Genomic DNA, 27,347 nt, shown 5'->3' on the forward strand with positions numbered 1-27,347 from the left:
AAGCAAAACCACTTGCTTTTTATATGTTGTAAATGCATGACTATTAAACCCCAGCTAAGCGATTATCTTAATCTGTAATTGACATACCAACATGAGGAGGATAAACCCAACATTAAGCCAGGAGGCCAAGGGAGGAAAGAAAGGAACCTCAGTATGGGCCATCTTTCACTGCACTCCTAACTTACAAAAGCCCCAACTCTCAGACTGCAAACACAAATTGTGACATGCAATTAGATGAGCAAGAGAAGATTTTTTTCCTGTTTACCCCAACAATTTACAGCACCTTTAAACAGGAGAGAGATATCTCTTTCCAATCAATCACTACCTTCTAAGATATCTCAAGATGACTTTTGCTTATGCTTAAAAAAAGGTAATTATTGCAGAAGTGGCAGAACAAGCAAAACTGAAGAAGTTTTAGAGAGTAGCAGACACAAGTCAGGGCAGGAAAGCAGCTAGAATGAAAACACGAAAGTGGTACCATCGTTTTCATGTTCAGTACTGTTGTGACAATTCTTCCTACCAGGGAATCCATCATTCTGATTATGTTTTAGAAGGGAGCCTTCTCCCTTCTCTTTTAGCTTTCCATTGGCAGGCTGAAAAACTTTTCACCTCCAGTTCTGCAAGTACTCTGTGGCTGAGCTGTCTTACATGTATCACGTCTGTCAAAAATCAGTGAGCGTCAATGTAACAGGAAATAAAAGGGACACCAATACCTCTAAGAACCAATCTCTGCCACCAGAGGTTGGGGTTGGAGTCATTTCCCCCTCCCCTCCATACATACTTCATGCAGATGGCATTCATTTATCATACAAACACATCTGGCCATGTCAAAGGAGAACATAAACAACTACAGTTAGAGAAAAGAAACCGCAAATGCTTTTCAATTTTATTCTTACTGGGAAGGTAGTGGCATCCTGACATGTCACATCATCCAATGAAAACTGACAGGGACTTTATCAAGGCTCCTAGCTCACCTAGCATTTATGGTACTAAGTCTTGCAGTAATCTTGGCTTGGCTGTAGTGCTTTGTTCAGCCTGCAGACATGGCATTCCCAATTCCAGATAGTTTTGCTGGGTCATGACCAAAGTAATCAGCACTAACAGAAAGGGAAAGTAATCAGATGTGAAACACAAAGACCATATGATGAGCAATGTGTCAGGCTGGTACTGCACAATATGTGTACAGACCTGTCAGAAACAGGTATTACAAATGGAGCTGGAAAATGGTAATAGTTAAAAACATGATCAAGTGCTTTCGATGGATTTCCCAGAAAAGTGTTCAGAAATAAATGTTACAGCTTCAAAAAAACAAAACAAAACAAAAAACGAAAGTAAAATGCACCTAGTGATCTTTAAATCAACTTTTCTATTGGATAAATATATTTGAAATAGTTGTACAGTTCACAGTGGCATAAAGTTCTGATTGCTTGAGTGCTTGAAAATATCTCATCAGTAAAAAAATACCAGAGCTGGGGGAGGAAAACCCTCTCTCTGAATTCTGTACATGGGCAAATGCACAGGTTTTGGCAGGCATCAGGTCATTGGATCCATGGGAAACCAGCAGCATCGCAGGACTGCAGATCACAAGTCAGGGGATGGAGGATAAGAAGAATAGTAAGGCCCATTTTCCTACAATGAAAACAGAATGAGCAGTTCAACAAAAGTGTTCTTCAGTACACCTTGGTGCAGTGGATGATGACACAGAGGCAGAAATAAATGGGTACTCCTGGCTTCATCTTCCACGAGTACAGTGACTGCCACAATTCACCCAGGAGAGGACTGTGCTGGTAATCAGGCAAAAATAGGCCTTGGTTTTGCCTCTGTTTTAAGAAAAAAGTGCAGGTTAAAATTTTGCCATTAAGCCAAAGCTGTGATGCAAGGAAACCACAAATGCTAGCACAGCCAGTCATTCAAGACAAAGTTGCTTACGCAGACACACAGCTCTGGCTATTACTTCGTAGTTATAGCACATCCTCTTTGGAATGATTTGGCCAATGCAAGCCACATTCATTCCACCATTTGGTGAGAGACTTGGGATGGAGAAAGGAAGAGGAGGAGGGACCAAAACAAAGACAAGGCACCCTTCTACAGTTCCATTTTTCCCAACTGCTTCCCTCCAACCGCTGCCCCCTCCCCTTTCCTGCGTGGGACGGGTAGGATAACACACAGTATTTCTTTTTGCAGTCAGTGTAAGTTATATAGCAGGTTATATAACATGAATTTTATCTTGTCCACAGACTCTTAGTGTGTTATGTTACAGTTCTTGGCTGAAGAAAGGTAGTCTGCCTTTTATGCACATAGGAGACTGCTCTATTGGGAAAGGAATCTGCTTCTTAGCCAAGCTCTTTACTTGGACTGATGCAGGAAAAAAAAAATTAAAAAAAATTAATCATTACTCACAGCAGAACAACTAGACTCTCCAGGAACCCTCCCTTCCTTCTCCCCATTCTTAAGATGTGGAAGTCAGCCCCTTTAAAGCTCTTGCAGAGCAGAATGGGAGAAGCACAAGAGCTACACTTAGGTGCAAAGACTCATGCTTGCCACATGCAATCACTTACCCTGGCATCATACTCAAGGACAAAAGGGGGGAGATCAATCTGCTCTGGGGGTATGGCTGTGAATAACTGCTGAAGGCTTTCCACATAGTGGATTTTGTCCTTTAGCCCTGAGACTGTAAAGGTTGTGAAAAACCATGCTGAGACCTGAAAATAAACACCAACAAAAACAAATTAAGATGGTGCTGTTTCAAAACCTTCAAGTTCAATGTAATACTCCATAGTTAAACAGGCTTGAGTTAAACTTGAAGCACTAATACCATGGCAATAACACAAGGTCAGGAAGTATACACCGCTGACTGCTAGCAAGCCCTGTCTTGAGAGCTTTCCGGCTAGTGTTTTCTGACTCTACACTCACTCCTCCCCAGCTCCCAGTTTAAGGTCCCTTTCTACTGTATGAGAGTGACAGCTATTCTGCTCTTTGTCTTCAAAAAGCCATCAGTATAGTGGCACATTCTCACTTCCTGTTCAGCCAGCTCAGAATATGAGCTATTTGACTCTATATCTGACAGAAGCATTTTCAACACTTTGCCTTCAAGTTTTCACAGAAAAGGCAATCTGAGGGAGAGAGAGACTTTCAGCTGTTCAAGGGTCCTACTAAAATCTTCTCTCTGCTTTGGGTTGGCTGAGTGAGTGTGTCCTTCTGTTTCACCACATTTCTTATCAAAGCCTTATCAACTTATTCTACAAGATTTTACTTTAAGTATTCACACCTCTGTCTCTTTGGATGTAAACAGGATAAGGAATTTTTGACTTGCAAAGTCCAGTAAGTCACCATTGCTACTTCTACAAGTTATTATACATTCCTGTTTAGATTGACTGCACAAGCTTTTACTTTTGAACCCACCTTCTTCAAAATTAAGCACTATATTACTTTTTGTTTGTTTCTTATCTAGTCTTTCCCTGGCAGACTGAAGGGAAAGAAAAAACCCACCTATTCTACAGGTCACAAATGCTCATATTAGGGACCACTCACATGGTCCTGGGCAACCAGCTCTTGCTGACCCTGCTTGAGCAGGGGGGATGGACCAGATAACCTCCAGAGGTCCCTTCCAACCTCGACCATTCTGTGATTCTGTTTGATAGTTGTACTTTGACTGCAGTAAGTTAACAGAAAAGAAGCAACGCCACAAGAAAAGCCTTGAGGGAAGTGGGAGTTTCAATAAAGTAAAACATTAGGTCAATAAAAATGATCTACCTGAATACAACATTTAAAGAAAAAGCCGATGTCTAAAAACTGTCCTGGAATAACTATGCTGCCTCCTCAAAACAGTGTATTTTCATGAGAAAACAACAACAAAAAAGAAAAAAAGGAGATAAAGAACAGGACAGAATGTTTAAAATAGGTTCATTATTTTAAGGGCAGAATTAGAGATTTATGTTAGCAGAAAACAGGCAGGCAGATTATTACCGGCATCCATTATTTATCGTATTTTTCTAACAATACCTCTTATGAGTGACACTGGATGACAGTTTAATGAGTGAAAAATACCCCCTCAATCCTGTACCAAAGTAGCATGCATTCCAAGGTGTATTATGAATAACAATGATTAAACATAATTGCTAAGGATGTTTAATGTATAAAAGCCTAATAGGGAATATTTTTGCAGCCATCACGAAAACTGGTATCAAGAAAAGTGACTCTGGCCCCCCCCCCCCCCCCCCCCCAGTATACAAGCCATTGCAGTGTGACACATTTTACCCAGTGACACAGAAAAAGGGAGGGTGGCAGAAATGTTTCTAGAGAATTTTTCTATTATCTCCATTCTCAGTAATCACAACTTATAGAAACAGTAATATGAGAGCAGCCATTTCCTTATCGGTAGGAGGACATAGAACTTTAAACTAAACCAAATCCCTGTTAATGCACTGAAAGCAGAATAAGTTATACCAGAGCAGTCAAAAAAAGCTAGAAGTCTAGACATCTGCTGAAGTTTTCTTTCATTTTTCTTGTCCTGCAGTTCTGAATCTGAATAAAAGGCTATCAAAGTCACTCTGCCAAGCTAGAAAACCACAGGGTTAAAGTATCTGATGTCTTTCCCTAAAAAAAAACCCAGCACAACACAGAAAAAGCCTGTCACCAATCTCTTAATTGGGTCATACCCCAAGGATAACATTTCCCAGATCTTAGTAGGTTTATTACAATTGAAAGGATCTTGTGTAGAAAAAGCTTAAGTGATGTGCAACAACCTTTATATTGGCATCTGATCTCCAGAAACTGCTTTTGTGACTGTTAAAGAAAACAAGACAAAAATTTTTCATGATAAATTCAAAGATTATGATTATGAATATCTAATTTGAGTATTCGGGTATGTTTCAGTTTTGAAACATTTGTGATTCACAGCCAAGTTACTAAATCTATGAAAACAATTTCTCTGGGTGAGGTTTTCAGATCCAGCCACTGATGCTTCAACTCAGAACACAAGCTCTAAAAAGCTTTGTTTGGAGAGCTCTCAGGACAGGAAGCCAAGAGGATTCACACAAAAATGCCCCAAAGAGCCTTTATTTATATATCAGCAGCTATAGCAGTAACAAGCAGATGTACATTTACATAAGAGTATGAAGGAACTTATGACAGCACTTCAAGGGTATCTTAATGTAAGGCCTGGCGGTGAAGTGTTCACGCAGCAAGAGTTGCTGCCAGCCTAAAAAACTGCTGTTGCCTATGCTGCGATTTCATCACAAGAACGGTTACATTTCAGCAGCACAAAAGCATCAAGTTCTTCACAGGTCACAAGAATGCTCACATCAAAGCATGAATAAAGACAGGATCAGGGTACAAAAATGGATTGTGCAGTGACACACCCTGCTTCAGTTACTCTGTGTTTTAGGATAACTACTGAACCCTGCATACCAAAACCCATGTATTCTAGACAGGCAATTACCCTCAAAATATACATAATTTAAACCAGTTTCATATCTAGAAACTAAACAAAAGAATCATGGTTGGCACCATAAACTACATTGAGAACTATGCTTGTCTTCCAGGGGCACGAGTTTCCAAGAGACATGATGAAAAGCCTCTGGATCCCTTTTAGCCCAGAAATAAGCAAAGCAACTCTAGGAGATGGCAGCCATCCACTGTGCCAGGATTCAATACTGCTGTAAAATGGACAAGTTATATCACAGATTTAAGAATGGGATATATGTACAAGGGTGATGTGTTTCAGAAGCTGCATGAATGCACAAGCCTTCCTCCTGCATTTGAGACGTGGTGTATTTTCCACTACTTCTAGGGAAGGAAGTCAATGCTCCCAATAAGAAGATGAATGTGCCAAAACATTTTTTAAGATATTTGAGGCTTCTGAGCTAGCAATCTTCCATGGGGACAACAGCCCTGAAATAGCCAAAAAAGGAGGGGAGAGAAAAATCATTTGTTCTTAGCAGCCACCTTCTCCACCACGACTTTCTGCTGCATATTGCCCATAATGTTTCGTAACCCGATAGTCTCTGCAACAGCCAGCTAGGAAAAAGGCTTGGCAGAAAGACATGGACACACATCCTCTTTTGCCTCCAGTTGTGCTGCTAGAACAGGATACAAACCAATTCTATTTCCAGCAAGAGAACTCTACATCTCTCACCCTCCCTGCTTCCTACCAACTATCTGCTTGCCCCACAGATCTGTCGAGTCCCACCGCATTTCCCAAAGGGAGAGAGAACATGGCAATAGACTGGTGAACACAAGTTCTCATCCTCCAACAAAAAAACCATTTCTCAACTGAATAGAAATGTATGGGAAGACAGGATGGGGATAAAGTGCTGCTGAGAATCTAAAACACTAGTACTTCTAGCTTCCACTTTTCCACTCAACTTTGTGACCTTAGTAATGTTCTATGCCAGCTCCTACATTTTCAGGAGCAGAGCTGGAAGCTCTAATTCTAGCACTCAGACCTCAGATCTGTACCCTGTTGGAATAATTAATATCCTCACAGAAACTGGAAGGTATGCTGTTGGGAAGCCTCAGTCTCATGTACATAAAAACAAGGAAGCTGTAAGTCTCATGGTGTCCCAGCTGTGCACATACAAAGAAAGGACTCTTTGGATACTTAGCAGTCAAAGAAATTCTTGCTGAATGTGTGCAAACAGATGTTTTTTCCAGGCATATAATTTCCTCAAATTTGATCAATGTCAGGAAAGAGCAGAATAAACACAGAGGTTAATCTGATGTGAACATGGAGGATCACATTTCTAACTGTTTTAATAGGACAAACAAAAAATTTAGGAAGGCCTGCTGCCTACAGTTCATCTGAAGTATTCCTACTGCTGCAATATAAGTAGTGCGTATGAAGTACAGAAGGGAGTGAGCTCCATCTTCTGTTGCCCCACACAGATCATAGCCAAGGATAGTATCTTGCTGCTTGACAAGTTCAGTTTTTCATCTCCTGAAGGCTTAACAGGATTTTTCTGCACTCTGTCACAAAGGCATTCTTCCCATCTTTTTTTGCTACTCTACACTCTATAATTCTGACTAATCTCATTGCTGCTCGACACACTGTCCTCTGCCCTTACCAGGGCAGCTCTTAAGTGATATGCAGCACACATGCAATACCTCTTGTGGGGAAAGAAAACGTGAAACATCCAGGAAACGAGCTTCACAAAAAAGAATTCCAGTTTTTGGTCATGGGTCATCATCCTGCCAACCAGACAGCAGGAAAAAGGACAAAATATTTCTCTTTGAAAGAAACAATATCCAAAGCTTCCACCTCTCTCAAGAGCACATGCAAAGCAAGGCACAGACAGCTGCACTACACTGGGGTTCAGCTTATCACTAAGGTTGGAAGGCTACAGCTAGATCGAAGATGGGGATGAACTTCAAGTTCTGAAATCCAGAAGATATGGCCTAATTTTGGAAGTCTTCTATATACCTCCATGTTCCTCATACTACAGTCTTACATGCTACTCTGCCAACACCCAAAATACACTTTTCTTTTGTACTATTTACCTCACCTTTGAACGAAATGTTGGGTGGACAAAATACAGTGCTTTTAAGTTCCTCTTGTACCTGGTTCAGAGAAAGAAAAAAATTCTTTAAAAGTGACTTCTAATTAAGCTCACCTACACAACCCAACTGTCAAAACATAGATCATTTTGCTTAAGTGTCTCTGATGTAATTTTACAAAGTTAGATCTAATATAAGGGCAGATACCATAGAAGTAAATGTAAGGGGAAAAAAAACACAAAACCAAAACCCAAAATGATTATTCTTCAGGTAAAGACATCATAGCCTGCAGTCTTTTATGCGGACAGTTAAAGTTATGAACAGATTATGACTGCCAGTATTACCCAAGCCTCTTCCCTCACAACTAGCAACATATTTTTAACAAAGCTGGGCTCCAGAAGCTCCACCAGTGGGTAGAGACAGACAATACACTCAGTATGCCTCTAACAGCTCCAGAAGGGAGACTGCAGAAGACAGAACTTCCTGGTTTAATAAATGGTTTTGATAGGAAAGAAAACATGTCTTCCTTCCTCTTGCCTTTGTTATTTATTTAGGTCTTTGTCCCAGCAAAACTCTGTCACAAATAAATGGGAAACCAGATACAGGGAATGACAAACATTTGCACAGCACAGAGGAAGACCAGAAGGGTTTTTTCCTATTGACACTCACTTGGCATCAACAACATCATACAGTTTCTTCAGGAAATTAGAGTCTAGTTGATTGTAATCATTTGTGAGTGTATGGAAGTACACCAGGACATATTCCTTCACTGCAATATGATCCATGACATGGATGAAATACAGAAGAGCCTGAGACAGAAAGAAATGATATTTCTATTTGCAAAGAACTCTTTCACAGTTGCACTACATCTTAACATGCTTCCTTCAATTCATTCGCAAATCAAGAATCACGAGGCTGGGTGGCATTCTGTTTCAGCTACAAAAGCAAGGTGAACATTCCAAGTCTTCAACTTGACTGTAATAACTTAGATGTCTTTTTTGTCTAGCTGACCTCACACATTGAGATAAATTCTTGCCGTTTCCATGAAAAACTAATTTGACTTGTTATATTCCACTCTTCATGTCTTGGCAGTTATAGAAGCAGGGTAAGTCTCTTTCTTCTTAAGAAAAAGGAGTCCATGTTAAGCCTGTTTTAATAAAATGGTCCAGTTCCTCCTTGAAAAAAGCCACCCCAACACACACAAAGCTTTATAAGGGAATACATTTTAATCTGTCTATAAAAATAGTTTCTATTTAATTTAAGTCTTCTACAGATAAAGTTTCTAGTATTAACACTGAATTACCCTTATAAGCAGACTCTTACATCCTGAACATTCATATTCAACCTACACAACTCTAGTTTTACAAAGCCTTACCTTTTCCATGTCTATCAATGTTACGGGGATATTCCTTCCAACCACCACCATCACTGTGCGGCCACAGTTATCTACACCTACAAAAGAAAGAAAAACATGTCTCTCAACTTCTCTCAGTCATGCCAGCTTTTGGAGTTGCTTCTTTTCAAACCAGGGAGAACCAGCCACAGCTAAGAATTTTTGCAACACATCTTAACAGAGGAAATACGCTTAGAGTAACTGTTCTCACTATACCAGTAGCTATTCTGATCCAAAAAAGGGTGCATCACATTTGAGAAACTTAAGTCTTAAGGACTGCAATTTTAGGTTGCCTGTCTACTCCACATTTACCTAAATCCCAAGTAATAACATGGTTTTTATTTAAAAAAAAACAACCTTCACTTGCATTTCTACCACCAAAGCGAACTTCTTCCTAGAAATCAAGCTCTAAAATCTAGTGCAGATTCCCAAAGAGTGCATTACAGACCTCCTGCAGCCCACAGAGCCTTGTCTAAGGCAAACGAAAGAATTTAAAATCGCAGCTACTGAGCAGAAAGTATCACACAGCCTTGGTATTTGCACAAAGATCAAGGAAAGCATCTGGATTTTCAGGAGGCCAAAGATAACAGCCAAAGTGCTGGACAGACTTTCTCTGCAGAAACACAGCTATACTTTTGAGAGCGTGACTACTTGCTTGTTTCTTCCCATCATGGTGCAAAGCAGCAATAAGCCACTGGGACTATGGCAAGTTTTTATGTCTGAGTATGATGCTACCTAACGAGTAAAACTGAACTGAAGATTACAGGTTCTCCATCTCTGCCTCTCAGGCGGCAAGGACCTCGCAGCTATTATCTTCCACTAAACTCTCCATTGGGTTATCAAATCTCTCCCTAATCTCCCCATCTACTGAACTCAAGGTTACAAGATGGGCTGCCCATGGTACACAGCCATTAGTACTAGGAGACACATACAGAGGAGAGCAACACAAACCTAACCTGAGGGAAATAAAGCTAGCCATTTTGTTCAGGAAAGCTGTTTTAAAAGTTGCTTTGGTAACTGCTTATTCTCTACACTCATCATCTGAAAGCGACATTCATTTTTTTGTAACAGAAGGGTGGAGATAGTTCTTTTGGTCTGAATTCTCTCATACAGAGCACCTCATGCATTGGCTTAATCTAACAGTACTGATTTACATCTAAAGCTACAGATAATTCAGGATGTGCATGTATCCTCAGATTGTTAAAGCAGAGCAGTTTGGGAGTTTACCACACAGTCTTTCAAAGCCAATCAAAAGAGGATTCCTGCTTTACTGCAGAGATATTGTCTAGTTCTTGGCCAGGCTTCTAGCTTAATAACATGACTAATTTTACATGCAAGTCCAAAGAAAAAATACTTTTATTTTGTATTTTTACTTTAAGACAATATACATCAGTGATTGGTACCCTGAACTTACCTGTCTGGTACAAGGCTTTAAGAGAAGCAATATCAGAGAGGTCTTCAGCTCTTGCCTGACACAGCCAGCGATTGTAACTAGAAAGTTAAAAACATCTGGTCAGATCTAACCCCCCTTTGGATTGGTACTAGGAGCCTCAAGAGGTATATGGCAAGGGAAGGACAAAACAAGCTGTTTCTGACTGAGTCCTCTCTCTAATGCTGTGGTTTTCTGACCTATGGAGCAACTATCAAGTTGTTAAAGAAAGAATTGTTGAGAGAAAAAAAAAAACAAACCCCAAAACATTTGAGTGTCTTAGTTACATACTCAGTGATTTTCACTGGGGCAATGAATACACACCAACTAGTAACTATAGTAGCATTGCATTTGGGCTGACGAGATCTGAGTTTTTTCCATTTAAATACCTCAGCATCAGTGTTTAAAAATAGGGGGAAAAAGACAATTTCTTTAAAAAGTCTAGAACTCGAACACAACTACGCAGTAACCAGTGTCACATATGGATTCCTCCCCCCCATCTTTGAATGGTGAACAACTTAGTGCCTCATCTGACAAGCCAAGCCAAGCATCATGCCTCAAGAGGACTCCAGCATGGAACTGGCTTCTAAGAAAGCAATCATGCACATTAGGGTTAGCAGGGGAAAGAAAAAAAAGAAAAAAAAAAGAGGAGAAAAGCCTCAGCATTCATTTATTTATCTTTCTGTTTTGAAAAACGGAAGAAAAACATTTTGCTACCTGCCCAGAGCCTCATGAGCAAGTGGGCAGTATTGAAAGGAGGTGACCCCACTACAGAACGTGGTGACAAAACAGTGACATCTGGTGGCAAAGAGATAAGGCAGCTGGTCGGATGCACTGGCCATGCTAGCAGGTTCATCACTAGCTTCCTTTTTCCTCCTACTGCCCCTTCCCTTCTCCCTTCAGACCAAAAAGGCTACCACAGCAATCCAGGGTGACATCAGGCTTTATCTGTATTTCCTTGCCAGATGATTAGGCTTTACAGATAACAAGATCATCATAACGGTTGGTCCTCTGAACAGCTAACTGAACACAAAACATTCACACGGACAAGGAAATTCTCACTTCCTCTGATGCTGTTTTTGCAGTGCTGCCTCTGACAACTGTCCCTGAAGGATGAGGCGTCTCTGTTTATCAACGTCTCCCTCCATGCGGGCAAAAGCATGGGAACCAATGAAAGACAAATCTGCCTCCAGACCCTCTTCATCTGAAGCATCTGCAGTAGAAACAAAGGTAATGTAAAATGTTCAAGCTGCGTACAAGACAGCAATGCTGCTGATGGATTGCTATGTATCTCAGTGAGCCAAACCAGTCATCATGCTACAAGCTAACACAAAAAACCTGTAACATGCCATGATGTGGCTCTGATATCTCACCAGTACCACTGACAGATTACAGCATGTGACTGATAACTACGGACTCCCTTAAAATGTTGGCTTGCCTGGAAACTAACTGGGCAAGTCCTAGTCATCAGCTTGTAACAAAGGGATAATGGTTAACTCTCTCAGAAAAACAAGGCCTGAGAGAGTGACTTGAGCTTTACAGCTGTCCTACTTGCCACAGGGGGAAAAATAAGTAGGCAGAGGGACAGATGCTGCAGTTTTATTCAGTTTAGATATACTGTAAAAAAGGCTCACTTTTTGTATCATTGACACTGCTTGAACAGATGCTGTAGAGCTGGCAGTAAACTGAGTTTACATATTTTTATAGTATTGTTTACAGCATGACTGTGTGATGAAATAAAAGAGCACAGGCTCGCTTGATGGTGACAATACCAGAATGCTCCACTGAACTTGATGTCATCAAGAAATATTGCTAAAGCTTCTAGCACTACCTCTCTGGGCAATCTGGATGGGAACAGAGTTTCCCCATTTTAGTGTGACATGCTATAGTAGCAATGGGACAAAAGTGCAGGATTCCGCTATATCCATTTGCTCCTACATATGAAAAAGCAGTAATTTCACAAATTATTAGCTAGTGGTTGAATGCCTCACACTGATCAGCCACAGCTGCAAATACCACTCTAACCAGCAGTTTGGACAGAGGGGGAAAAAACCCCAAAGACTGGGGTCTGATCAGTAGAAGTAGGTACATCATGTATCAAACTGTGGACAGGAAAATTAAGTTGTCTGTATCCTCACTGCATATTCAGCCTTATCCCAACTGGCCATGCAAAAGTAAAAAACCTTTGAAACCCATTCCAAGTTACCTGCTTTTGATAGTTTAAGGCTTTGCCTGAAGAAGTGTAAAACTTTCACAGCACTGCTTAATATGCCCATCTATATAATAAATTGTTTTGCCATATGTATCTCACCTCTTCAACCCCGACATCTAGGCAACCTCTTTATGAACAAACTTCTTCACTGAGCTTTGACAGCCATTTCCCAAACACTGATCTCTGGGTTGATCTAGTTCTTCTATCTTTTGGGGAGTTTCTGCTAGTTTTCATTGAGCATCTACTAGTTTGATGCACATGCTGTATCAACAGAATCTTATCATTTGAGACAACATTTGCTAATATACAAGATAAAAAGGCATTATTGTTAACGGTCTAAGTTAGGGGCTGCACAAGATTCTGCAAAAAACCTGCAAAGGTCCTAAACACTTTGGGAGAAAACTTGCAAACGGAATGAACTACCCCACCTCTCACCCCAAGAAAGAAAAAGACAGAACAACAGCTCTACCACATCCTCTAACCACCTCACTTTACACAACGAGGCAGAAAGCAGAAGTTACTGTTGTGGAACACATGAAGCCAATGAGACAGCTTGACAACTGTAGTCATTATAGCCTGCCTCAGGTGAGGCAGGGTAGGAAAACATCTCTCTGCTTCCCACGTGCCTTTTCTGTTTTTCCATCGACTTTCACACAGAGATACTTATTCCAAAGTTCAGTTAAGAACTCACCATCCGGAACACCTGGCTTTTCAGTAATCCTGATCTGCCGCTCTGGTACTACAGGCTCCCCTTCTGCATTGCCAATATCTGCAGGGAGGTAAGGCAAGGATTGTATCTCTTCTTCCAACGATCTTGGAAAATACAGAGGCAGCAACTTCTGGTAAGTGGCCTACGAATAAGAAAAATGCGTGAAGGGTCTATCACGCATCCTTGTGCTTCAGTTAAGTAACACCTGCCCTTGTAGTAGGGACCTCCTCAGTGGTTTGGAGGCAAAGTACCGCTTCCCTCAACGGCTTCTTTTGGGCTGTTACCCAGAAATAAAGGCAGATAACCTTGATAAAGGTTAACTATTTTTTTTTGCCACACTGGCAAATGCCCTTGAGATGATCCCTGCTTTAACCTGCATAAAATCAGGTAGATTGCAGATACTTTAACTTTAGAATGAAGTTACAATATGCATGGATGACAGGCTTCAGCAAAGGCTGCTTATATTAAAATGCACCACTACACAGATCACCCTTAGTGATCTGACTGGGAAAAAAGAAAAAGTAACAACCAACCAAGACAAACCCTCCCCACATGGGGGAAAATAGTGAAAATCTCTACTGAACATTGCAATACTTCACGTTTTCTCTCCAACTGATCAGCAGTTTTAGAACACCCAACAAGTTAGTTATTTTCCGCATCCAGATGCCACAGAACCAAAACACAGTGTGGGTGTTCTGCCCAGGAACTGCCATTAGCAAGTCTGATATACAAGACAAATCAATATTCAAACTGCTAGCATCTGTCTGAACACATATCATTAAATGTCAAGCTTGTCATTTCAACGAGCCAGTAAGCAATGTTTAAGATGTTTGTAGGTGATCTGTGGGCATGCTAAACTGGCCCTTTTAAAGCACAAGGGAAGCAGCATTGTGTAGAGGAGGAAATCTTGTATGAGGAATTTCCTTTCTGGCTGGCAGATACCATCCAGCACAACTGCATGCTAAAACCTCTAGTACTGGTTCCTTTCCATGGTTCAGTAACATGGAAGCCAGAAGTGGGAAGATTCTGAACATGTCCATAGTGACTGCTAAGAGCATAAACAGTACTGGAAAAGATGCTATGCTAGCAGGAGACAGAATGATGCTGTGGGACCAAAAGCCTATGTGATTTGAAGGGGAAATCCAAATCCAGCTTGGCAATGCAGGAGTTAATACTGCTGCAGAGAAGATCAAACATGCCCATCAATTTTGGTGGAATGAACGTCAAGGTGATACCTCTTCAAGCTCAGAGACTGCAAACACCACCTTCTCCAGAGTCTCTCCATGAATCTCCAGGAACCTTCTAACTGTGCCTGCAAGGAAGAAGATAAAATGTAGTTAGCAAAACAGGAGGAGAAACTTACACACATGACTACAAGTGAGGAAGTCAGAGTGCAGAATGGAGACACATCTCTCTCCTCATACAAAACGGCTCCACAGGCTGTATGCAACTGCGGATTAAGTGGTAGCTGAACACACCAAATGGGTTGTTGGCCATATTGGAAGTTCCATCTCCACTCTCTCCTGCTGCTCACTTTAGAGATGGATACAAAAGAAAAAGTCTCTCTCTGATTTTAGCTTACTAGGTATTCCTCAGTCTGTGGAATGTAATTCTACAGCCCTGCAAAATCAAGCCAAATCTTTCCTTTAGAGAGTCCTGTGCAAATTGTCAAAACCAGACATTCCTAGAACAAGTCATCGTGCCCTAAGTTATCAGGAAAGCAAGATAAGCCAGCTACAGCAGAAGCTGGTACTAGACAGAGTCAGCCACACAAAACCTCTGCGGTCAGCCACGTGAAAGAGGCATATAAAAATTATATTTGTAAATCATGAGAGAATTTATTTCCTCTATTACATTTTTTGGACTCCCCCAAAGCTTTAGCATAATCCAGGGACACAGTCAAGTTCCTAAGCATTTGCAGCTGAGGGGAAAAAAAATATTTTGTAACCAAGCTCCCAGTCAGACATATCCTTGTACAGATGAGGTCCTTGAGCTGCAATAATCTTGACACAGGTCAGGATTTTCAAGTGCTTTCCTGTCAGACTGCCAAGAGAGAAAGTGTCCAAACAAATAGGTTGGTCTAACAGTATTTTTCAAGAGGCATATAGCCCTACAGAGACGACAGAAGAGAGCAATAAAGGAAAGTAGTCTACTCTACAGAGAATACATTAGTGTGAGTTCTTCAAGAAACAGCAGAGGAAAAAAAAAACAAAGAGCTATTTTCAAATACTTCCTGTACAGAAATTCACGTGTAATTTGGTTGACCTGCACCACTACTTTGTGGGACAAATGCAGTTGTGCGGTTCCACAGTAAACAGTTTTCTGAACCTATGTGAGCAGATGTTTTCAGATGTCTCACTCAACAGCCAGACAGCAGAGAAAACAACGGACTAATCTGTTTCTCCAGTGTCAGCACCTCTGCTAAACAGAGGGTAAGAAAGATTTCTCCAGTCAGCCTGCACAGCAAGATGAAAACCCACTCCTTCCGTCTGCAACAACTTTCCTATTGAGCAGGACTACCACGCAGGAAGGTCCAGGGACTGGGTGGTGGTGGTGGAAAGCAGACAGGAGCAGGCCAACAAAAATGAGAAAGTCTAAAAAATAGGGAAAAGTAAGAAGGAGGCAAGTATATAATACTCTTCTCTGACGACTTTTCTATTCTTTAAGTATTTTCAGCCTAGGAAATTTTCTGATTTGTTTTTAGTAGCCTTCATTTTTTTCTTTAATGTAGTTTCCTCTTGAACCCAAACAAGTTTGAAAACTTTTAACATCTACAATGCTTTTTGGTAAGAAGTTCCATAAAACAAATAGTGTAAGCATAAGAACCATTTCCCCTTGTTTGTTCTGAACCTGATTCATACTAGCATTGTTTGAAGGTTCTTATTTTGGGAGACAGTGGACAGCTGATTCCTATTCACCATTTCCATGCCACTCATGAGTTCATAGACACCTATCACACTTCCTTCAAGTTCAGCATATTCCAGTCTGAAAAAGACTTTAGCTTACTTAGCTATTTCTTGCCTTTCCTTATTCTTGTTGACCTCCAACTTCCAGTTCTACTGCATTTTTTTTTTTTTTGAATGTGCAGCTTTAAAGGGTGGACAAAAAACAGATTTAGAGTACAACATTCTTAATTTTGTTGTGTCTTACTCAGCTGCTTGTTTTGAACTCCAGTGAGCTGTTGTTTCCATGGAACTACTATAATCTCAAGATTTTGCTACCTAGGATTAGCCCACCATTTTGCATGTGAAAGCAGAAGCACATAGGGGTGGGTCATCAGGGGAAGAATATCACTTTACATTTGGATATGCTGATGACACCAAAATGGCAGATGAAATTCACTCTGTTGCTTGAGGGTCTGTCTACAGCTATTCAACAGTAAGGCCTCATCTTTGCTATTCTGAATAATTTTCTATTACCAGCAAACTCTCTCACCTCACTGTTCAGCATCTTTTCCAGGTTATTAATTAATATATTGAAGACTGCAAGTTCCAGCACAGATTCCCATGGATCTTTACTGACGACCTCTCAACAGAGAAAGCACTGTTTGTTTTTATACTCCATTTTCTGATCAACCACAGAAGGCCTTGCCTTTTTACAGCCTCTAACAAACTACAGCCCCCTAAAAAAAGGGTTTCCCATATCAACAGCAGTCTGTCAGAGGCAAGCAATCTGCTGAATACTGCCATCCAGTTTATGTCACTTTCCAACAAACTTACGCAATGCTATGTGGGTTGCATCCTCCAAGGGGTAGCATCTTTTCAGAGAGTTAATGACACAAAATCCTACGGAGCACATTGCCTGTTCCCTGAAATCCAGAAAAAAAGAAACAAATGAATAGATGGTCAGAGGAGAACAAATGTCTGTCAGTACAGTAGATAACAGCAGTACTTTTTTTCCTGCCTCTATGCAGCAGAAACCCTCTTTCAGGTTTTTGCAGGATTCTTTCCTGGTAAGATGTATACATACCACAATTAAGCAGAGAAGGAGGGAACCATTAATGATTCCACACTGTTTCCTCTTGTGTTTGCTCTCAGATTTCTCCTCCTACCTCAGCTATGTTGTTCCTGCAGTTTCTCATATTCTGAATGAAGAAGTTCTTCCCTCAAGCTCCCTGCAATCCTTTCCAAAATACTTTCCTTCCAGTACAGGATTCACAGTGAGGAGGAGGAGGGGAAAAGAAGGTGCTCTTTATTGCATTCTCCTGTTCCTCCACCTGACCTATCAGTTGTTTTTTTAGAGGTCTGGACACAGACCAAGGTGGCTTCCTCAATCCTAGGTACGATTAGACAATCATTGGCACAGAGAGATACATACTTTAAAATCAGTAAGATGCTTCCAGCAGGGAGCCACATTTTTAGAAGAGTAAAGCAGAGGTGTTGCCAACAGTCAGAGGAGTGTGAGCAAGCTCAGAGCTGGTAGACAAATTCACAAGCCTGAAAAGTTACTCTAGAGAACAGATTGACTGAAAGGCATTCAGAATTCAGTAAGCAGAATTATTAGAATTTTTAAATTGTATTTAACATGTTTCAATCCAGGCCTGACCTTGCTTGTTACTTCTGAGGCAGAACAAAACTGGCACATACTAGAAAGCTTAGCTGTAATCTTGAATATTAAACAGTTACTATTGCACTGTAATGCACCGTCCAGACTTGGAAGAATTGATCTTCCTAGCCCTAAGAAATTGTTAAGTATATTTTCGGACATTGCTCTTGTTCAGATTTTTTTTTTTTTTGGTGACTGCTACCATTACAACAGCCATCACAGGAGAATAACAGAATACAGGAAAGAACACAGAAAAACAGAAAGAAAAAAACCTGTTAGCTAAGAGGAAGTAGAAAATGCCACAGATGAAAGAGAAAAAACTACAAACCCATCTGCAGCAACTATGGATTTAGAAATAACCTTGCACCCTGACTCAGAATTTTAGATGGCTGTCGTACCAAGGCAGAGAGGCCAAATATATGAACTGATAAAGCAGTCAGATCTGCCTGTGGGTATGTCCACATGGCTGCAGAGACACATGAAGTTGCTGCTTGAGCAAGCTCATTTAAAGCTTTTTGCAGCACAGAACCCAATGCAATTATCAATGCTGCTTCTCCTCAGAGTAACTGAATGCTGCAGAGCTCTAGCTACACTGTTTCAGGACTTGAATCAGCTCAGATCTCTCTGCACATTTTATCTACACCGCAACACAGATAACAGGCATGAAGTATACCACGAAGCCGCTGATGTTCTCATGTCCTTAACCAAATTCACTATACATGAGAAGATATTCACAGCCATTTGGCCTCTGTGCAGACCCAAGTATCTAGAACAGATGTGCCATGGATGGCAAACCCTCATGTAAGTTGTTGTGTGCTTACTTTGCAAGCTGCAGGACATTGCGGTAACAGCTGTATAGAGAACTCTCGGCTGCGGTGCGATACCGGCTTTTGTATTTGGGTCCCACTGTGTGAATGATGAAACGTGCAGCCAAATTAAATCCTTTGGTGAGTTTAGCCTCGCCTGTCCTGCACCCTGAAAAAAAAAAAACCAAAACCAAACCACAAGGATAAATGTCAATGTCATGATAAGAAAGCTAAAAGCATTCAAGTCCTTGACTTCCTCCAGAGTCAGACAACTCCACTTCATATATAGAAGTCAGTATTTTAGACATCAAATACTAAGGATGGAATTCTATCTTGTAACAGCTGCTTAGTATCACCTAGTCAGGTTGAGGATGCAAGAGGTGCGCTCACTCCTCTCAATTTTGAACCTATGCATATAAGGACAAACCAGAAATTGCTAGATATGCTGTCTTAATCGCAGTGCTTACTAAGCTACATACAAAGCCAAAGGGAGAAATGATTTAACAACGCGCAGAGAACTGAGGCACAAGTATGCTATACAACCAGCAATAAAAAGTCCTTCTAAATTTAACAACTTGGTTTGGGGAGATTGCTTTTTGGATGAAAGGACTACAAGTCTCCTTAATCAAATCCACCAGTGTTGGCAAAGCTATAAAAATGAATAGATCAAGCACTTGTTTCATCTACACTCCAGCACAAGGTAGCTTGCTTTGTTTTGCAATTTTCCTCATGTCCGCAAGGCAGAAATAAGATTCTCATGGAGATCATACTTTCTTGACAGACTAGACTAGTCTTTAGGCAAGGAAGTTCAAGCAACATATTTGTTACATTCACAGCACCCTCCAGTTACATACTCTAGGATCATGTACTGCATGCCAGCATACTTTACATCTATACATCTTTTTGGTTTTGACTGCCCTTTGGTTATCCCCTGCAAGTTACTCAGACTTAATTCCTGCGATTTTTCGCAAGGGAAATCAGTTTGTCAGAACCTTCGATGACATCCGTAGACCCCTCTATTCCCTTCAGTTTGTCAATACATTAGTGATAGTGAAAAATCCAGGAACAGCTACTGTGTTTAAAGTCTGTTTTTAATTCGGCACCTGGAAGAAAAGTCTGCTAACTCTCCCCTTCTTCACCCAAGTCTAGTCCGTTCCAGTTCTGGATAGCTGAAGAAGTACTTCTAGTCTTTCTCTTTCCCTGCCCTCAAAGACAAGTATTTTCCACCTTCTTCCTTCTGCTTGTACAGCTGCAGTTCAGCTTTCTGATCTGGCTGAAAACTAATATTTTCACAGGATTAGCTTTCAACCTGATCTTATAGGTTGCTAGTGCCCACGAAAAGGAATGAGATGCGAACAAGTGGCTGTGACCACCCTTCTGGCAGCAGCACTGCAGGAGCTTGGCTTAAGTCAACCATGAAGCTGCCCACTGAATAGGAGCATTCACCTCTCCCACTCCACTCTGTTCCTCGTGGTGCTCAGGCAGGCTATCAGCCTGCATGAAAGCGTTTTTTATGGCAAGAGACATTCCAGGTTACGAATCTCTCTTACTCAAAACTTTAAGCATGTCTTTTTAATGGCAAGAACACATTGCCTCTAAGCCAACATCTTGTAAACTTTTTAATCCAGTAAATCACATTGTTAGCTTCTATAGACCTCCACCTTATTTCTTCTGGGTTAATCAGAAGGAATATAACAGCATGCTAAAACTAAGCATACTCTTCTGAATTACTGCACATCTTCTAAGACACCGCATCTCAAGAGAGCCACTAAATAAGCACAATATGGAAAAAGCAGAAGCTAAAACTGAAACACTTAATATATCAGATATCAAGTTACTATTCTTCCTCTGTGGTCCATCCAAGTCACACAACTTGAAAAGAGCAAGCAAAGGCCAGTAGGAAAAACTGTCTTGTGAAAAAGAATTAAGCAAGTTTGACTGAGGCATAGTTGTGAATTCAGTAGGGAAACTAATAAATTCAGACCACCAGATGTAGCATCAGTAATCTCTAACTATACTTACATCACACTTAGTACTTGCCAATGCCTTCTGCCTGGAGATCTCTATAAAATTTCTAAAACTAAGATGAGCAGCAAGTATTATTCCTATTTTAAGATACAGGATGAGGTGAGCTAGTAGAGTGAGCTGCACAGGTCAAGGTCTGTGGCAAAACTGGGAACAAAGGCAAGACCTTATTTTTTTATCTGGTGAGATTTCAAACATTAGAACAGCTTGTCTCCGAGTTTAAAATGGAAAGTCTGAATCCTCCATATGATGTGTGCAGCAGAGAAAAAGTCTCACTGGAGCTGGAAGACTACTATGCATTGCTGTTACAGAAGGTCTTTATTAGACTGCAACAAGTATGTGTTGATAGGCCAGCATATATCAATAACACTTCATCTGCAAGCCTGGGCCCTTGGCTACAGTATTCCTGTGTGAATCAAAACTACACTCTGTTCCCAGGAATGCACAAGTTAACTGAGCCTTTAAAAAAGCACAGGCCTTTAAAAGGTCAGCACATCACATGCTTTAAGATCACGATTTTTCTTGGATTCTATGAAGTATGAATATATACCAAGCAGCAGGAATAAAGCAGGAGAGAACTAACTGAAAAACACAACTGCACCCATTTTACGGCTTTAGAGCAAAGACCATACATTTTCACTTCTTCCCAAGAACATTCTCCTATGAAAAAAAGTTCAAAGTTCAATGGGAAGGATTGCAAAAAGGAGGTAGAGCTGACAGAAGAATCATAAATTAATTTCTTAACTAAGCTCCCTTCCGCTAAAGTGACAAACACATTAAGGGTGCACGAGCGCCAAAGCTGTAACCCACTCTCTCTTTCCTCTCCCACACAACATGCCAGTATAGTGTCACAGAAGAACTGGTTTCTGAAAAGCTTGTCACAAGATTAAAATGAAATTATCACATATACAGAGTCATGAACCTGCAGAACGCATTACAGAGAGAAGACATCAGTGTCATCACAGGGGTAGAGAATGAAAAACTACATATCAACTCAGCATGGTAGAGGGGAATTTAAGCTAAGCCCAACTTTTACAAATAACTCCCTACAGAGCTGACAGATCTCAGATTTTAAGGATTCCTTGAAACGTTGTCCCTCTCTTTCCACCCCACTCTGCACACAAGAAACTCAAGTTTATTTTAGAAGAGTTCTGGCATACATAGCGGGGTCCTAACTATTCTACAACATCTGCTGTATTTTAACAGTTGTTCCCACCTGAAGGGCACACTGACTTTTCCCTCTCCTACAAAATGGTTACTCTTCCTCCTGTTTTACTTCCAGGTTACTCATAAAAAGCAAGCTGAATCAGCAAAACACGATTTTATAAAAACAGAGGCGGTCTATTCACTTGTAGTTTAAGCTATTGAGGGTTTGTATTAGAAACATTATGGCTCTTCTATCCGTTTTGTTACTGCACGATAAGGAGATAGAGCTGTTAGGCAAGAGAGTGAGCAGTCCTACTCAGGGATCAGCTGGGTCTCAAAATTCAGCTCAGTACCATAGTTACTAGAAACATGAATTCTTAACTGCAAACTATATCAGACTTCTGTATAACCTTTGATAACTATAAACTCTTCATTCCTCACACACAACATAAGGAAAGTCTTTATCTAACAAGGACTGGAAATAAAGTTGATCATTTGCAAATTTCATTATCAGCCATAAACCCTGCTAATAAAGAATCTAGGTGAAGAAAATCTCATCCATTTCCAGAACAGCTGTCCATCAGGGATGGTCTTGTGACTTTCTAATGAAACCTTTTGTTGTGCAGAAGATGCAATGAACTGAACAATTTAAGTGGTCAACTGAGACTTTACTTAGACATGCAGCGTTTTATCAATCTGTTATTGTCATAGTTTCCTGAAAGACTGTGTGTGTATATGAATATACACAAAGCGTATATTAGAACGCACTTAATTTCTGCAATGGTGAACTTCAGTTCCTGTCTTCCACAGTGTATACGCACTGAACAGGATAAGAGAAAAATCCAAAGGTGTACAAGACTGGCCCCTCCAGTAAAAGCTCTGATAAGCTAGCTACTCTAAGAGGCTTCAGAAAACAATGGGAATTCTCATATTGCAATGTAAGGGTTCACAACTTGAATACCTGCCACAGATTTCAACGATCTGTAACCTGAATGGCAAAAGAGAAGAGGCTAGCTTGGTGTCCGTTTCCTCTATTTATTTCACATTAACACCAGATGTTGAGGGGAAAAAAAAACAACCCACACTATGCCTTGATTTTAGTTTATGCCCAAATTCTAATGCTTTGTACTATGCAAGGACCGTAGATTTCAATAAGATAAAAACGTCTCCAGCCACTTACCTTTGAGCTTCTGGAGTTCATCTCTCAGGTCAGGCCCAGCATGCATGAATATACTTTCAGATACTGGATTCTTATCAGTGAGAGACTCATTACTGGTGTTTACTATGGCTGTGCAGTTCAATAACGCTACATCTCCTTTCCTGAGGAAACAAGGAAGCAGGTTATTGCAGGCTAAATGTACAATTAAGCAGGATATTCTCAAATAAGTGCTGACAAGCAAGGAAATGCCAAGTTAAAGGAAAAGCATTAACAGTATTCCAGTGCCCACATAGCGTAGCGTACCCTGACATGCTCACCATGCAGAATCATCCTTTGCCTCTAACTGATGAAAAAGATTGCATGCAACCCGTCATTTCCTCAAAAACTCCCAGCCTCAACGGTAACTTAGTGATGTAAAAAAGACAGTGTTGTAGTTGTACGTAGGGCAGTTTAACTAGCAGAACATGCGAAGCAGTGTGCTAAACTGATAGAGTGTAATGTGTTCCAAAACACCATGTATTCTCTCTTGGAGACAAGAGGACAGTCCTCGTGGTATATTAATTTCAAAACTTCAACAATTTTTTCAATGTACTTTTTTCAGTTTGCATACACGCTATTCAGGGCACCTTACTGCTACTGCTCCTTCTCAGACCACTGAGGATCTAGAGTGACACCGCAGCTAGACAAGTTTTCATTGCTTTTGTTCCGAAATTGTGAACCCGCAATTTGATCATGTTCATTCTGCTGTTCAAGGATCAGACATGCAGAAGATAAACAAAGCAGAGATGCATAAGAGACAATGGAGTAGCAGAACTCTGACCTGCTTTTTGTCACAGCAGCAGCCATTAGAGATTTTGGGATCAAAGAGCATAGGAAGGGAAATAAAGATTCCCACACACAGGGAGAGATTCAAGTAACAGTTGAAATTGCACACATTTATTACACCCGAGCCCAAGTCATAAAGAGATGTTTAACCTTATACTTCTCTCTCTTTAATTAATCAGGTTCAGGAAATCCATGAACAGTCCTATTTCCTTCATGTATTAACCAGAAAGACGTTCAGGCTGATCCCTGAATCTGTGTCCCTGAGAAATCCTTTTCTCTTCACATTGATTAACAAAGAGTTACTCATCTAGAGAGCAGGTTCAAGTATCTGAGTTACAGGAAAGAAAAACTGATGGAGTAAGTTCACCTCAGCACACTGTACTTTATCAATAGATTTTGGCAGAAAAACATGGAGACAGAACACACAATATGGGGGGGAGGGGAGGGGAAGCCCAAAGCAAGCCACTAGAACCACATGAAAGAAAGAAATACTGATCAAAACCAGAAAAGTGAAAGCAGAATAAAGCCAGCAAAGAAAGAAAAAACCTAGTAGACAGCAAGTATATTTTTTAAAAATTCAAAACAACTTTGATAAAAGTGCCCAATTAGGTTTTGATGTTAAGCGTACAGTATGACAGTAGAAAGTACAGCTTCAGTCGGCTGCATCAAGGAATGTCTATGAACATGCAAATTACAACCTATGGTGGAGCAAATCTCAGACTTGCAGATTTACAGTGAACAAAAAGATTACTTTCTTCCTAGACCTGTAATGTTTGATTCAAGAAAAGAGGGCTTGAAGGCTTTATTCTATAGCAGTGATTGTTATACGAGGCAATTGGATCCCGCAATAAATGGAGAAGAGGTGGCAAACACACCAGAGCCATATGCGACTTACCATAAGATTATTTTTGCATTGATGTCTTTCCTGTAGGGAAAAGGTGATCTAACATCATCTTGAGCTTTTTCAACAGGATTTTGGTGAGGGTCCAGCTGCTTAGCCTCATAGGCATCAGTCCAGCCTGGCAGACTGTCAACATCCACAAATTGGGAAGGAGCACCCAAGGGATCCATGGAATGGAAACAACAACTCCTTTCCTCTGCTAACTTGTCACACTCCAATTCTCACTGGAGTCTTCCAGGTGCTTTAAAGGAAGAAAATCAAACCAGGTCACCAGCTGTTCACCAAAAGGGAGTCCTATAAAGCCAGACCTTTCACAAGAGTGCAGTGCAATTACAGGTACCAGAAAACAGAAAAACAGATTTCCAATTCAGTCGCTCCCTTTCTGTTTTATTATCTGTATGCAAAAAGGCAATGCAAATACTTGCAGGAAGACAAACCTTTTCCAATAGTACAAGATGAAAACACCTTCTCTATTAAATTGGTCCAACTGGCTTGTGCATTTCAAAAATGCTGAAAACAAATTTGCAAGTGTAGAAAGGACCTTACTGTTTCTGAAAATTATTATTTCTTTATCTTAAAAAAAAAAAAAAAAGCAAATTTGTAGCAGGGTATGTATAATCTATCCCTTCAGAGATTTTAGTCTAGCCCTGGGTCATACTTTAAAACAAAACCAAAAAACCCAAAAGAAAATACACAACCTCCCAAACCACCACAACCCCAGAAACCCTAAACACAAACAAGCCCTTACAAACAAAGCAATGAAAACATCCTCCCTCTCCCCAAATTGTACAACCCTTGCAGTTCAGTGCATTCCAAAGCACTGCAAATAAAACTTACAGTTGCTTAGTTCTTACAATCATGCACATAGGCACAAAACTCCTTCACCCAAATAGGTTTTGCAAGAAATGGAGCAAAGCTGTAAATTTGAATGCTGGCCCAACGAACTTGCAGGCTGAACTCTGCCATCTAACTTTTTTCTTGTTTTGTTTTAAAAGGCTGAGATGACACTCATTGCTAGATTAAGACTCAAACTCGCCGAAACATACTGTTCAATTGCCACCACATAACACCTAGGCTACCACATTTTGACTGTAACTACTAAACCATACTAGTGAATTAAGCTAGCACAAATGCACTCACATAAGTAACTTCAGTTTGCCACATACAAACCTACTATTTAACCTTTTTCACAGGTTCGTAGCCGATAAGAATTTTGAAAAGATAGCACCCACAAGTGGCAATTCTGGAACGTGAATTGTGAAGTATATTCATTAAAAAAGAAGCCCCAAACCAAAACAACCAAACATCCAAACTCAAACTGAGGGATAACAAAGGCTGACACTAGGACAAAGACAGCTGTAAGAGCATCTAAATAAGATTTTTTTGCTGTGAAGAGCTGGGAGAAAGGCACTGAACAAGAAGGTAAGAGTGGTCAGACTGGCTCCAACCAAAAGCTCATCTACGATGGTGTTGATAGCATATGTCCATACATTTCATGTGGTTTGTTCAAACTTTTATGGTTTTAATATTTTGTACCAGCCGTGGAAACTGGTTTGCTGCTAGATGACTGTGTAAATGAGATTTGATAGATGATCATATATTAACATTATGGTTGAAACAATAGACAAAGGGTAACCAGGGAGACAATTACAAAAGTGTAGTCAAGTGATTAACTAGTAATTATTCATAAGTTTTGGAGTTCTTTGCTCTTATGACTAGATGTTCCTGTAGGCTAGATGAGAACAACGTTGAAACTGACCACATGTGATTGGAACTGCGTTAAGCTTCAAGATCAAAGAACAAGAACAAAGACTTCAAGGACAGCCAGCAAGAACCTCAAATGGGTCGGTGGTCACAAAAGCAGCCCTTCGACTCAAAGGGATCCTGCGTTGCACAGGATCGGATGTAGGCAGTACTGCGATAATCAGTTATAATTGTTTTTGTGTAGATGTATGCTAATCTGATTAATATGCAATTAGTTATTCTATATAACCTGTTTGTGCTAAAGCTGTGGTACGCACGCTAGGCGGAATTATCCCCCGTGCACCCAGCGCTGCAATAAAGAATGCCTGCTTTCTAACTGCTTTCTAAAACTCCAAAACGAGTCTCAGAGAGTTTCTTCGACCGGCTTTTTGGTACCAGCGTCTTCCCTCTGACGAAGAGCCTCAAACGGGGGCCTAGGCGCGACGGTAAGAGGCAGGCAGAAGAAGAGGGGTGCACATAAGCTCCTCATGGATATCCCCCCCCCCCAAAATCTGTTGCCCGGGGCCTCCTGCAGCAAAGGCAGGCCCGCCACGCTGAACAAAGAGCACCCCCCCCCCAAAAAAAACCCCAAAACCAAAACCAAACCCCGCGGGTGGGCCGTCGTACCCCTACCCGTGAGGAGAACGCTGTCTCTCCCGCCTCCTGCAGCCGGTAACCGGCACCGCCGGGGGTGAGGCCGGCGGGAGCGGTCAAGCGGCTTTCCCCCCCCCCAGCTCCTATCTGAGGGGAACCGGCAGCAACAACGGCAGCTTCCCCCCCCGGAACGACCGCGCAGTAACTCACGGGCAGGCCCCGCCGCCTCCAGCCCGGCCCGGTCAGAGGGTCTCGGTCGACGCCGGTTCGGCGACATCACCCAGAAAAACGGAGAAGCCTCCGCGCCCTTCCGCTTCCGGGAGTAACCCCGCCCCTGCGCTATCACTGCCTTCATACGTCACTTCC

At 41.0% G+C, this 27,347-nt stretch overlaps 2 protein-coding genes and 1 long non-coding RNA gene across 6 annotated transcripts in view; 2 read left to right on the forward strand and 1 right to left on the reverse strand.

The window, feature by feature from the left end:
• Positions 1–2,568, forward strand: part of TENT5C (terminal nucleotidyltransferase 5C) — a 37,356-nt gene extending 34,788 nt beyond the window's left edge. For all 4 annotated transcript variants that reach the window (XR_011325160.1, XR_011325158.1, XR_011325161.1 and 1 more), the window contains one exon: positions 2,238–2,568. The gene's annotated coding sequence lies outside the window, so the exon portion shown is untranslated. The remainder of the gene's footprint in view (positions 1–2,237) is intronic.
• Positions 854–27,314, reverse strand: GDAP2 (ganglioside induced differentiation associated protein 2). Its single transcript, XM_069785910.1, has 14 exons — positions 27,192–27,314; positions 24,639–24,885; positions 22,940–23,079; positions 18,604–18,757; positions 16,957–17,045; positions 14,473–14,549; positions 13,220–13,379; positions 11,379–11,529; positions 10,302–10,378; positions 8,870–8,946; positions 8,164–8,303; positions 7,503–7,557; positions 2,559–2,702; positions 854–1,629 (listed from the first exon to the last, which is right to left on the reverse strand). Exons 2-14 carry the CDS (start codon positions 24,812–24,814, stop codon positions 1,582–1,584), a joined length of 1,488 nt encoding a protein of 495 aa, XP_069642011.1. The 5' UTR covers positions 24,815–24,885; positions 27,192–27,314; the 3' UTR covers positions 854–1,581.
• LOC138685738 (uncharacterized) lies at positions 24,691–26,757 on the forward strand. The gene is made up of 3 exons (XR_011325163.1): positions 24,691–24,980; positions 25,838–26,066; positions 26,376–26,757. It is a non-coding gene; the product is annotated as an uncharacterized lncRNA (long non-coding RNA).
• Positions 27,315–27,347: the final 33 nt, after the last annotated feature.

Source organism: Haliaeetus albicilla, chromosome 6 (genome assembly GCF_947461875.1).
Source record: "Haliaeetus albicilla chromosome 6, bHalAlb1.1, whole genome shotgun sequence".
Taxonomy (NCBI): Eukaryota; Metazoa; Chordata; class Aves; order Accipitriformes; family Accipitridae; genus Haliaeetus; species Haliaeetus albicilla.